Source organism: Polypterus senegalus, chromosome 10 (genome assembly GCF_016835505.1).
Source record: "Polypterus senegalus isolate Bchr_013 chromosome 10, ASM1683550v1, whole genome shotgun sequence".
NCBI lineage: Eukaryota > Metazoa > Chordata > Cladistia > Polypteriformes > Polypteridae > Polypterus > Polypterus senegalus.
Genome location: NC_053163.1, coordinates 14,465,563 through 14,478,984, shown reverse-complemented (window position 1 = coordinate 14,478,984; position 13,422 = coordinate 14,465,563). Strand labels below are relative to the sequence as shown.

Genomic DNA, 13,422 nt, shown 5'->3' with positions numbered 1-13,422 from the left:
CTGATTTTATAAGTGGAAACTCGTTATTAACCGACCACACTTTCGTTTTCAGAATCCTTTGATCTTGTTCAAGGTAGCGTTTAAAAGTTTAATAGTATACGAAGGCTTGCTGGGTTACTAACCGTGACCTGTTTGTTTTTATCAGATTTGCAGACTGACTGTCGTCCGTTTCCCTCAAGCCGTTCATATAGGCGCATTGTGTTCATAAATCAAACATTAAACAACACATCCACTAGTTGTACAATCAAGTGTCTGTTGCAAAGGGTTTATGAAGCTAGAGAAGTTTAGAGGTAGGAGATTTGTTGATGGCCCGCATGTGTTCACTGCTTTACACCAAGGAGTGATGTTCAGGTCCCGCCATTGTCCCTGTCAATGTACAGTTGGCACGTTCTTCTGATATCCATGATGGCTACTCTGACTTCATGTCCGATCTCAAAGACATGCAAGTTAGGGTATCTGGATACTGGCTTTGTTTGTAAGAGTGCACCTTGAGGTGGACCATTGCACATTTGGGGGGCCTTCATAGATGTCTAGATATGCTTTGGAATCCTACAAGCCTGTACAGCCATAAGCCACTTCAGATGATGATTACAGAAATTAATTTTATTGAGGAAGTGGTTAGTGTGGTTTTTCATCTTGAATTAGTAAATCCTTCAGACAGACATGTCTACCCAAGCCCCACAACCAAACATCCCTCCTTTTTAATTGGAGAAGTAATTTTATTATTATACCTAATGTTATGGGCCAAAGCAACAACAATGACAAAGTAGCAAATCCCGAAGTGTATGCGAACTTCCTCCTCCACCAGAGGATGAGCTACGTTAACCAAGTCTGGAACTGAACTCCTTCAGTAGTGATGTATGATCTGAAGTCGTGGAGCAGCAATGAGAGCACACCACTTTCAGTCTGTTGTCCGAGTTGCGTCTCTTTATTTACATTCAGTAAAGTCATTATAAACCCTTGGGCAGCTTGGCCCGGACACAGACAGGCAGACATGCTTTTAAATCACCCAACACACGTTTATTTACAATATATCACTATTTACAAGGTGCACACACGACCCCAAAAGTCCAGGCCTTTCTCACACTGCCTTCTTCACCGCCTCCACTCCTCTCCACCAAGCTCTGTCCTTCTCCTCTCCCGACTCCAGCCAACGAATGGAGGGAAGGCGACCCCTTATATAATCACCCGGTTGTGCTCCAGGTGCCTCCCGATTGGCTTCCGCCAGGTACTCCTCAGTGTGGCAGAAGTACCGGCTGCGCATCTGGAAGCACTCCGGGTGTCCCTGGTCCTCTTGAAGTGCTGAGGACCATGGCTTTCCAGGCATCAGGGTGCTCCCTGGTGGTGACCACAGGCCCCTATAGGGTTGAGCTTCCAAGCTCCGGTCCCATGGTCCCCAAAGCCACCAGGGCGGTCGCCTCTTCGTGGTCTGGAGGAGGAATGATCCCCCCTTTGGTCCTCCTGGGCGTCCCGGCTGTGTACTACCTCCAGCCATACGCCACACCCTGCTCTTCTATATTCACATTCTCAGGTTTATTCCTAATACGTTAAGTTTGAATACACAATGACCAGTCAGAAAATCGAGAGTACACCTTGTGAGAAGGATTTAGGAGTAGTAGTGGACTCTAAGCTATCAACTTCCCAACAGTGTTCAGAAGCCATTAAGAAAGCTAACAGAATGTCAGGTTATATAGCGCCTTGATGTGTGGAGAAAAGTCACAGGAGGTTCTGCTCAGGCTTTACAACACACTGGTGAGGCTTTCTCTGGAGTACTGTGTGCAGTTTAGTTCTCCAGGCTACATAAAGGACATAGCAGCGCTAGAAAAGGTTCAGAGAAGAGCGACTAGGCGGATTGAGGGCTACAGGGGATGAATTATGAGAAAAATTAAAAGAGCTGAGCCTACAGTTTAAGAAAAAGAATAAGAGGAGACCTGACTGAAGTGTTTTAAAATTATGAAGGGAATTAGTCCTGTGGATCGAGACTGTGACTTTAAAATGAGTTCATCAAGAACACGGGGACCCAGTGTGAAATTTTACTCTTAACAAGTTTCCAACAAACATTAGGAAGTTTTTCTTTACACAAAGAACAATAGACACTTGGAATAAGTGACCAAGTAGTGTGGTAGATAGTAAGACTTGAGGGACTTTCAAAACTCAACTTGATGTTTTTTTGGAAGAAATAAGTGGATAGGACTGGCAAGCTTTGTTGGGCTGAATGGCCTGTTGTCGTCTACAGTTTTCCAACGTTCTCTTCATTCCACCAAGAGTCTCATCAAAACAATATATAGGGCATCCTTTTGCTTCTCCAAATGGTTAAAAAGTTTTTTGTGGCATGGATTTCACAAGATGGCGGGCACATTCCTTTTGAGAGTCTGGTTCAGAATTGTCTGCTGCACTTTCATGCCGTGATCATCCTGTTCTACACTCATGCCAAAGGTTGTTCTGCTGGATTTAGATCTGGTGATTGGGAAGAGCGCCGGAGAACAATGAACTCGTTGACGTGCTCATGAGACCAGTCTGAGATGACATTGTGCTGTGCGACATGGTGCATTATCCTGTTGGATGGATGTACTGTATTTATTATGAGATGGGAAAGTTGTGGCCAAAAAGGGATCTGCATGGTCAGCATCAATACTCAGAATAGGCCGTGGCATTCAAGTAATGCTTTCTTGGTATTAACTGGCCGGAAGAGTGCCAAGAAAGCATTCTGCACATCATTGCAACCCAACAACATCACCACCTACCAGCAGTGTTTGATACAAGGCAGGTTGGGTGAATGGATTTAGGCTGTTAATACCAAACTCTGACCCTAACCCAGAAATTGAGGTTTATCAGACCAAGCAATGAGTTTTCCAGTCATCAACTGTCCAGGATTGGTGGGCCTGTGCCAACAGCAACCTCCGCTTTCTGTTTTTAGCTAACAGGACTGCACCCCGACATGGAATTCTGCTGTTGTAGTCCATCAGCCTCAGGATTAGACCCGTTATGCATTTGGAGATGCTTTTCTGCTCACTTAGAGAGATTAGTAGTTACTGAAATACTCAAAACAGCAGGTCTGGCACCAACATTCATGCCACAGTTAAAATCACGGAGATTACATTTTTCGTCCCTATTCTGGTGTTTTGATATGAACATTAACTGAAGCATCTGACTTCCATCTGCATGATTTTATGTATTGTGCTGGTGCCACATGCTTGGCTGATTTAGATGATTGCATGGATAGGCAGGTGAACAAGTGGTCCTAATAATTTGCTTAGTGAGTGTAAATATTGTATGGTAATAAATCAAAGACCTAATCAAAATCTCCAACTGTCTTCTCGGACACGACTGACTATACTTGCATTTTGCAGGTTTTGATTTCATATTTTGGTTTATACACAGAATCAGCCCTTTGTAAATCAGACTCGCTCGTACATTTTTTATTTTGTGCCACATGCACTACACAGGCCCCAGTTTTGATTTATTGTTGACTTTGTCCCTAGTAGCGGGTAAGACTGGCTGGGTATAGCTTTTGTGATGTTAGTATTTTAACTTTTTAACACCAAATAGCCCTAGCATATCACACACAGTCAATTTCCTGTGCGGATTTGGAGATGAAAGATGAGCGTCAATATTAACTTGCATGTTTTCAAATACTGCCCCAGGAAATAGATATGCTAAGGAGGAGCAGGAGGACTAATTCATCTGTTGGTATGCTAAGCCCTTGAAGCAGCAGTTCCACACTCTACATTCAGCGTCAGATTAAAGGTGTGCCAGCGTCCTTGTAGAGAAAGCAGATAACAGCACTACAGGCATTTTTTTTTTTTACTTTGTGTGTCTCTCTCTCTCTCTCTCGCTCTGTCTGAAATTACTGTTTAAATTGGGAGCAACACTATCTACTGTGTCTACTGAGGAATTCGCTCAGGGCAAGTCAGGCCATCCCGGCACAGTGACAGCAGAACCCTAGCTTAGATCTAGTTTGATTACGGAGCAGCATTCTCTCAGAAAGAAGAAAAGGGGGAGGGGGAAGTGTATTCATAGGAAATTGGGGGGGGGGTTAAGAGTTTAAAACTTTAAAAAAAAAAAAAAAATGAGAAAAATAATTCACAATGGTGTAAATCTCACAAAACTGTTTTTGTCATATTAAAAAAAATTCAGTGAAACTTTCAAATGAACGAAAATTAAACAAACCTGAGTGCCATTATGAACAATGTGGCGTGTCCTCCCTCTGACACACCAACACTGAGCACTTTCAGCCAACAAAACCTTCAGCAGAAGTGTGTCAAGGAACACAGCTGGGGCTCCTCTATGCCAACAGCAATAAACCTGTGCAGCTCCCCACTGGGACTGTGCCTGCCAAGTCAGAAACTTTTTCTCTTTAAATTTTCTTTCTTTTTAGACATTGTGGTGTGTGTGTGTGATTGTGTATGCCTTGTATATTTATGTATCTATTTTAAAGTGCTTCTTTAAAAAAACAAATTTCTTATCCTGTCAACTATACTAAAACTAAAGTCAGTCTGTCTATAAACTGTCTGTCTATCTCTTATCCTGCTGACTATACTACATTTAATATCTATCTTATCCTTTTGAGAGTCTGGTTCAGAATTGTCTGCTGCACTTTCATGCCGTGAGCATCCTGTTCTACACTCATGCCAATGGTTGTTCTGCTGGATTTAGATCTGGTGATTGGGAAGAGCGCCGGAGAACAATGAACTTGTTGACGTGCTCATGAGACCAGTCTGAGATGACATTGTGCTATGCGACATGGTGCATTATCCTGTTGGATGGATGTACTATATTTATTATGAGATGGGAAAGTTGTGGCCAAAAAGGGATCTGCATGGTCAGCATCAATACTCGGAATAGGCCGTGGCATTCAAGTGATTTCTTGGTATTAACTGGCTGGAAGGGTGCCAAGAATGCATTCTGCACATCATTGCAACCCAACAACATCACCACCTACCAGCAGTGTTTGATACAAGGCAGGTTGGGTGAATGGATTTGGGCTGTTAATACCAAACTCTGACCCTAACCCAGAAATTGAGGTTTATCAGACCAAGCAATGAGTGTTCCAGTCATCAACTGTCCAGGATTGTGTGTGTGTGTGATTGTGTATGCCTTGTATATTTATGTATCTATTTAAAGTGCTTCTTTAAAAAAACAAATTTCTTATCCTGTCAACTATACTAAAACTAAAGTCAGTCTGTCTATAAACTGTCTGTCTATCTCTTATCCTGCTGACTATACTACATTTAATATCTATCTATCTTATCCTGCCGACTATTCTAAAATCAAAATCTGTCTGTCTTTAAAATAGCAAATAAAAGAAAAACCAGCTCTCTGGTAGTTGGGTCATGGCAACTGGACTTCTTGTTAGGTAGAAATGTGGGATCTGAAGACCGCCCTTAAGACCTGTGGATATCCCAAGTGGGCCTTTTAACAAGGCAGTATCCTGATCCAGAAAATTGATAACGGAACAGTCAGAGTCCCAGGGCCAATGGAAGAACCTGGTTATTCCATACATGGCTGGTGTGTCCGAAAAGCTAAAAAGGATTTCTGGAAAACGCCATATACCTATACACTTCAAACCCACTAACACACTGAGAGAGAGACTTGTCCACCCCAAAGACCAGATACCAAAACAGAAGAAGAGCAATGTAGTGTATGCCATTCAATGCAGCGAAGAGTTCCCTGAACTGTAAATTGGAAAGACCAAACAGCCGCTACATAGGAGAATGGCCCAGCACAGAAGGAGTAACACCTCAGGGCTGGAATTGGCTGTGTACCTCCATTTGAAGGACAAAGTAAACTCATTTGAGGACATTAACATCCAGATATTGGTTAGAGAAGACCATTGGTGTAAAGGAAGCTTTGCATGTGCAAATCAACAACCCCTCACTCAACAGAGGTGGAGGTCTTGGGCATAACCTGTCTTCAATTTATCATGCTGCCCTTTCATCCATCCCCAGGAATATCCGGCCCAATTCACACCTCCACCAGGTGGACCACTCTTAACGACTCACTTATAGGGGGTAGGAGGGGCTGTTAAAGGTATGATGGTTACATCTACCACACCTTCCCCTTCCTTTGTTTTACTCAACAGGCCTATTCAGGGCAGGTGTGAAGTGAAACTAACCTGGAGGATACATTTTGTGGTATCTAACAACATCCCTCAGACTGAAGAAGCTGCTTGAATGAGCAGTGAAACGTCTCTCTCCCTAACAAAAATAAAGTCCAGTTGCCATGACTTAATTACCAGATAATTTCACCTAGATGACTAATTCGCTGGCCTTTGTCTGTGACGATTCTCAAACAATGAGATCAATCAGAGGTAAAGTGACTCCATGATTTTAAAAGGCCACTGGAATCCCTCAGAAATGGGATGGCTGTCACTTTTATGACCATGAATCACACATATGTTGGTAAGAGTATGAATAGAATTTACCTAAATGACTGTTAAATATGTCCTGTGAAAAAGATGACTGACCTGCCTTGTTATTAACATTCTCTTAACTGCGCGTAATTCGCGGTTTACATTTGTAGCTTATTTGGCAATGTCTGATCTATTAATAGGTGTAAAAACCAGTCCAACAGCGTTATCTTATTTCTGCATGTCAGAGTGTGTTGATTTTCCCTGGATTGTTTGGCTTTTATTAACCATTTAAAAAAAAGTTTTTTAAATGAAAACCCATGTCCCCCATATTAACCCTAAACCTAATGCCTAACCCTAAATCCTTAAATTTCTCCTCACTCCTTGTAGGCAGGCAAAGCAAAACACAGAATTGGCGTCCTTGACACAGATCAATTCTTACATCCTCTTCATTTTCAGGCATTCATGTCTTAAAAACACCTTGCTGGGAAATCCCTACTAAAGTGCCTAGATAGCCAGTCCTGGGGCCTCATGTATAACGCCGTGCATAGAACTCGCACTATAACATGGTGTAAGCACAAAAGCTGAAATGTGCTTATGCACAGAAAAATCCAAATGCAGGAATCTGTGCGTACTCCAACTTCCACGTTCTTCTGCTACATAAATCCCGACCAGCGTGAAAACTAACGCTGGTGCACGCGCATTTTGTATCGCCCCAAATCCTCCCAGAATTACGCCTATTTGAATATGCAAATCAATATAAATCGTCCTTAAGCGCAGCCTTCTGTGAAAAGAGAATGGGAAAAGCATGGGGAAAATATAAGAATTTCAGCGAATACCAAGTGGAGGCAAAGGAAAACATACTATTTGTTCAAATAAACCGTGGTATAATCAACAAAATGAAGTTGATCGAGTGACATAGCGTGTTGGAGAAACTTGAAAGCTCACATTCACAAAATCGCACAGTGCCGGAAATAAAAAGAAGTCACATATCAAAGTTGCGTGAAAAGAAGAGTTGTAGCCCACTGTCTGAGTGTCATATGAAAGTTTATTAGGGTACAGAGAAAAAAGGCACACGGTGGGGAAAAAGCACGAAATGTCAACTTTAATCTCGAATTTTCCACTTTAATCACGTAGTTTATTTTGTCATTTAGTAGAACATTATAAACTTCATCTTAAAATCGTTTAATCAACCAGTTTCTCAAATCACATCGTAATTAAAGTAGCACGTTAAATGCTTTGTTTTGTATTTGATCTTCTACTCATATGTGATCTGTGTGTGTGAATCACTACTTGCTTCTTAAACTGGCTCTCTTCCTCCAACTGGACACAGAGTCCATTACATTTGTGATATTACAGCTCTCTGAATAACTAAAATACTGAGATGTATACGTGATGTCATTTTCATGATGATAGGAGCTAAAGCACATTATTAAACATGTGTTTCATGAGCCTCGTGCTCATGACAAGCATTTATCTTTTGTCGAAATTTGTCACTGCGCTTTTAGCTGTGTTGTTATTTTTCTTTCTGTTTTATATTCAATATATATTGGCGTAGCCGTCACTGCAGTCCTTGCTTTTCTTTCCCCAAGTAACCGATCGCCATACAATCAGCTCTGTAATAGAAGTTAAGCCATCTGTAAGCTTAGCCGATTCTTCAAAACGTTTAAAGAACATTGAAATATCTTCGTAGTACATGTTTAATTATTCTATCCTTCATGACACTCCCAGTGAAGAATATAGATTATTTAAATGAAGTTAAAGTTTTATGTGTATAATTTAACAAACATATTTTGCTGCATTTCACCTTAAAAATGATATCGTCATCATATGTAAATACACGCTTTATAAAGTGGCTCAGGTTGTGAGATATTATAACTGTAGTGCAAGTTTACAGTGGGGTGATTGTACTTATAAGTACAAACCGTTCTACTAGGAGCAATTGATTGAGTGCATTTAAAGTTCTTAGGATTAAACTGTTTCTGAACCACGAGGTCCGTACAGGAAAGGCTTTATAACATTTTGCAGTGGCTGAGACAGCGTGTCCATGAAACTGTATACCGATAAGTCTCTTTCCGATCAGCTGCTGCTGTGATTCACACTCAGATACAGTGATATAAATACTCCGAGTCGTGCAGTGAGAGTAATATGGAAAAAGATGATCCGCTGTGGCAACTCCTAACAGGAGCAGCTGAAAGAAGAAGAAAAATGTGCAGTGAGAGTAACAACGCTAAAGCAGTTATGGTATTTGGAATACTATGGCTGTTCCCTGGACCATTATATTGTTACAGGTTAATTACAATCAGATGCATTACACTAATAAACAGACTGCGGTTAGTTTCTGTGTATTTATAAAGCCGCATCATGAAAATAATGAGTAATCACACAAGAACAGTACCATTGCTTTGACGCTGGGTGCCGCCAGTTTGCAAAACCGAGCGGAGAACTTGCGTTTACAAGGTATGAGGTACCGTGGAAAAGTGCGTGGCTTTACGCCAAGTGTAGGTTTTATACATCGCGATTTGAACGTGGAAAAGTTCTTACGCAACATTTCTGTGCGTACGCACCGTTTATACATGAGGCCCCTGGTGATGGCAGTGGCACTATCTTTAGTTTGCAAAGTGCTGTGGATTGTCGTGGTCGCTTTTATAACTAGGAAGTAAACCTTTCAACTTTCTCTCCTACTTTCTCAGAACTTTATTTTTTTGCTTGTATTTAGTAGCAGTAGTAGGATGATGAAATCTATACAATTTGGATCGTGTGCTTCACCACCTTGGTACACACTGTCACTCGATCAGCTTCCTTTTCTTGTTTATATCACTGTTTAAACTAACAAATAGTACGGTTTTCCTTGCCTCCACTTGGTATTCGCTGAACTTCTTCTGTTTTCTCTCTTGCTTTTGCCATTGTCTTTTCACAGAAGGCTGAGTTTAGGGCTACTTATATTGATTTGCAAATCTAAAGAGGTGTAATTCTGGTAGGAGTTAGGGCGGGACAGCAGGCATGTGCACGTGCATTACTTTTCACGCTGACCGGGATTTATGTAGCGGAAGAACGTGGAAGTTGGCATACGCACAGATTTATGTGTCTGGATTTTTTTTTTGTGCGTAAGCACATTTCCACTTTTGTCCGTACGTCATGTTATAGTGTGAATTTTACGAACGGCATTATATGTGAGGCCCCAGGTGATTGGGAAGGCCGCCGAAGAACAATGAACTCCCGACGTGCTCAGTCTGAGATGACATTGTGCTGTGCGACATGGTATATTATCCTGTTGGATAGATGTACTGTGTTTATTACGAGATGGGAAAGTTGTGGCCATGAAGGGATCTGCATGGTCCGCATCAATACTCCGAATAGGCCGTGGCATTTAAGTGATTTCTTGGTATTCACTGGCCGGAAGGGTGCCAAGAAAGAAAGTATTCTGCACATCATTACAACCCAACAACACCACCACCACCTGCCAGGAGTGCAGGTTGGGTGAATGGATTTAGGGTGTTAAAACCAAACTCTGACCCTAACCGTCGTTGTATATAATTGTATATAATAATAAAATATATTGCTCAAAAGAATTAAAGGAACACTTTTTAATCAGAGTATAGCATAAAGTCAATGAAACTTATGGGATATTAATCTGGTCAGTTAAGTAGCAGAGGGGGTTGTTAATCAGTTTCAGCTGCTGTGGTGTTAATGAAATTAACAACAGATGCACTAGAGGGGCAACAATGAGATGACCCCCAAAACAGGAATGGTTTAACAGGTGGAGGCCACTGACATTTTCCCTCCTCATCTTTTCTGTTTCTTCACTAGTTTTGCATTTGGCTACAGTCAGTGTCACTACTGGTAGCATGAGGTGATACCTGGACCCTACAGAGGTTGCACAGGTAGTCCAACTTCTCCAGGATGGCACATCAATACGTGTCATTGCCAGAAGGTTTGCTGTGTCTCCCTGCACAGTCTCAAGGGCTTGGAGGAGATTCTAGGAGACAAGCAGTTACTCTAGGAGAGCTGGAGAGGGCCATAGAAGGTCCATAACCCATCAGCAGGACCAGTATCTGCTCTTTTGGGCAAGGAGGAACAGGATGAGCACTGCCAGAGCCCTACAAAATGACCTCCAGCAGGCCACTGGTGTGAATGTCTCTGACCAAACAACCAGAAAGACTTCATGAGGGTGACCCAAGGGCTCCATGTCCTCTAATGGGCCCTGAGCTCACTGCCCAGCAGCATGCAGCTCGATTGGCATTCGCCATAGAATACCAGAATTGGCAGATGCACCACTGGTGCCCTGTGCTTTTTACAGATGAGAGCAGGTTCACCCTGAGCACGTGACAGAAGTGAAAGGGTCTGGAGAAGCCATGGAGAACATTATGCTGCCTGTAACATCATTCAGCATGAGCAGTTTGGTGGTGGGTTAATGATTGTCTGGGGAGGCATATCCATGGAGGGTCACACAGACCGCTACAGGCTTGCCAAAGGCACCTTGGCTGCCATTAGGTATCAGGATGAAATCCTTGGACCCATTGTTAGACCCTATGCTGGTACAGTGGCTCCTGGTGCACGACAATTCCTGGCCTCATGTGGTGAGAGTATGCAGGCAGTTCCTGGAGGATGAAGGAATTGATACCATTGACTGGCCACCACACTTTCCTGACCTAAATCCAATAAAACACCTCTGGGACATTATGTTTTGGTCCATCCAATGCCACCAGGTTGCACCTCAGACTGTCCAGGAGCTCAGTGATGCCCTGGTCCAGATCTGGGAGGAGATCCCCCACAACACCATCTGTCATCTCATTAGAAGCATGCACCGATGTTGTCAGGCATGTATACAAGAACACAGGGGCCATACAAAGTGCTGCGTACAATTTGGAGTTGCTGCAATTAAATTTGGGCAAAATGGACTAGCCTGCCACATAATTTTTTCACTCTGATTTTTGGGGCGTCTTTGAATTCAGGGCTCTGTAGGTTGATCATTTTCATTTCCATCATTTCGTTCCTAACACATTACCCAGTCTATATCAGTATAGATATCCAGGAGGATTTCTTTTTCCCATTGAGATCTGGTGTGTTTTCAAACCACTTAAACTGCTTAATTTTTTTGAGCAGTTTATATACAATTTGTATCTTATGCTTCACCACCTTGGGCTCCGTATCCTGACTCCATTTTTACAGATGCCGATCAGCTTGTCACCCCTTCTTTTCTTTTCTTTCCATAGGATGAAAATGCGACGTCACAGAGTGTTCCTGTTGTGCACGGTTGGGCTCTGCGTCATTTCGTTCCTGCACTACTACAAGACCCTGCATTACATGTCTTTCGTCCAGGGTATCTCTGCTTCCTACCCAAACATCAAATCCTTCATCATGGGCTCCAGTCTCTTCTGGAAAGAGGGAGCCACACCGCTTTCCAGTGTTGACCCAGACGAAGCTCCAGAGGTTCTGCGCACCCCATCCTATGCTAGAATGAACATGTTTGCCTTCAGCGCTCGACCTCAGCAGCAACCACGCGCAGATTTCCTACTGAATAACAAAGCAATGAAGGAGGACAACTGGAATCCAGATGTGAAAGATCCACAAGCTGATCTTAATCAGGTATTTGCTCCATTTCTGGTTTGTAATGTTCTGCTATGTTAATCTGCGTGCAGTGCCACACAAATCTGAGCAGGGTGAGCGGGCTACCAAAATGGCACCAAAATAAATTAGATGGTTTTCATAATGGATCAATAGATGTGTCTGAAGTGGAATCTGACCTTCACTAGCCTAAACATCACAATGTCACCGATAATGAATCGTATCCATACCACAAACTGTGAGATTCACCAGGTCAACATATGAACCTTCAGAGTCTATGAAATGCTGATGATGTCCGAGTTCGTTCATTTTGTGAATGTGGTTATTTAGGTATTTGTGTTATAAGTTTGCATTCATATCTTCTGGAGTTCTTTCTTGGAGGCCAAAAGTTATTGGTACCCATCGACTATTTAAAAAAAATAATCACAATGTTCTGTGAAATAAGTTGAAACTGACCAAAGCAACTAGTATCCACCATCTCCCTGGCCATAAGAGGAATACGGACCCCAGATTGAATAGTTTGATAGTCAGAATGGTGGAGAAAGAATCCAGGAAAACATCAGGACAGATTCACAGTGACCTCCAAAGATCAAGTGGTGTCCAACTCCGATCTTGGTGGGCCGCAGGTTTTCGTTCTAACACTTTTCCTAATCAGCGAGCAGTTTTCACTGCTAATTAACTCCTTTACCCTTCCTTTTAATAGCCCTGTTTTTAAGGATTCAGTCCTCTGAATTGATTTGTTTCTTCATTAAATAGCAGCCAAACAGAAATAAGATGTGAAACGAGCCAACAGATGACCAGCTGAATTAGAATGTCAAGCTCCAGCTAGTTTCACTCCAACCAGTTTCTTGATGAGAAGCCAATTCTTGCTGTTAATTAAAGCTGTTCTTGAATATCGTGACTTGTTTCTGCTCTCATTCTGCCACAGCCACAGACTGTTGATTTTCTGTTTTTTTCTAAGACCACCATCAAGATGTTTTGGTGACCTGAGCAGACCAACACAACCGAAACCTTCACCTTTCATTTTTTTTTTTCAGATTAGCTGGTCATGTGGTGCATTGTTTTGTGTCTCATTATTGTTTGGCTGCTCATTAAGGAAAGAGACAACTAAAGGGGTCTGAGTCACGTCAATTAAAACGAAGGCATAAAAAGTTATTCAGCAGCAGAAACGTCTAACTAATTTAGAAGATGGTTAGAATGAAAACCTACAGACACTGCGGCCCACCAGGACTGGAGTTGGGCAACCCTGGTTTAAAGTCACGGCCTCCATCATTGTCTGAATGACTGAGCTCCATGGTAAAAAAAACCCACAGACCCAAATAAAGCTCACCTGGATCTGGTTAATATGAATGTTTGAGTCACAAGTCTTTCTGGGAGAAGGCGAGACTGAATGAGAGCTTTTTCAGAAGTCACAGAAGACAAAATGATGGCTACATGGGGCTGATTGGTGTTATGGGCCCCTGGCACCAAGTGACTCGAATTTGAGGAGAGTATCCATGCATTTA

General features: G+C 42.3%; 1 protein-coding gene across 4 annotated transcripts in view; it reads left to right on the top strand.

Annotated features, from left to right (window-relative positions):
• mgat3b (beta-1,4-mannosyl-glycoprotein 4-beta-N-acetylglucosaminyltransferase b) overlaps window positions 1–13,422 on the top strand; it is a 125,136-nt gene that overhangs the window by 89,858 nt on the left and 21,856 nt on the right. For all 4 annotated transcript variants that reach the window (XM_039765281.1, XM_039765279.1, XM_039765282.1 and 1 more), the window contains exon 2: window positions 11,566–11,938. In XM_039765281.1, coding sequence (XP_039621215.1) covers window positions 11,567–11,938 — 372 coding nt within the window. In that variant the 5' untranslated portion in view covers window position 11,566. The remainder of the gene's footprint in view (window positions 1–11,565; window positions 11,939–13,422) is intronic.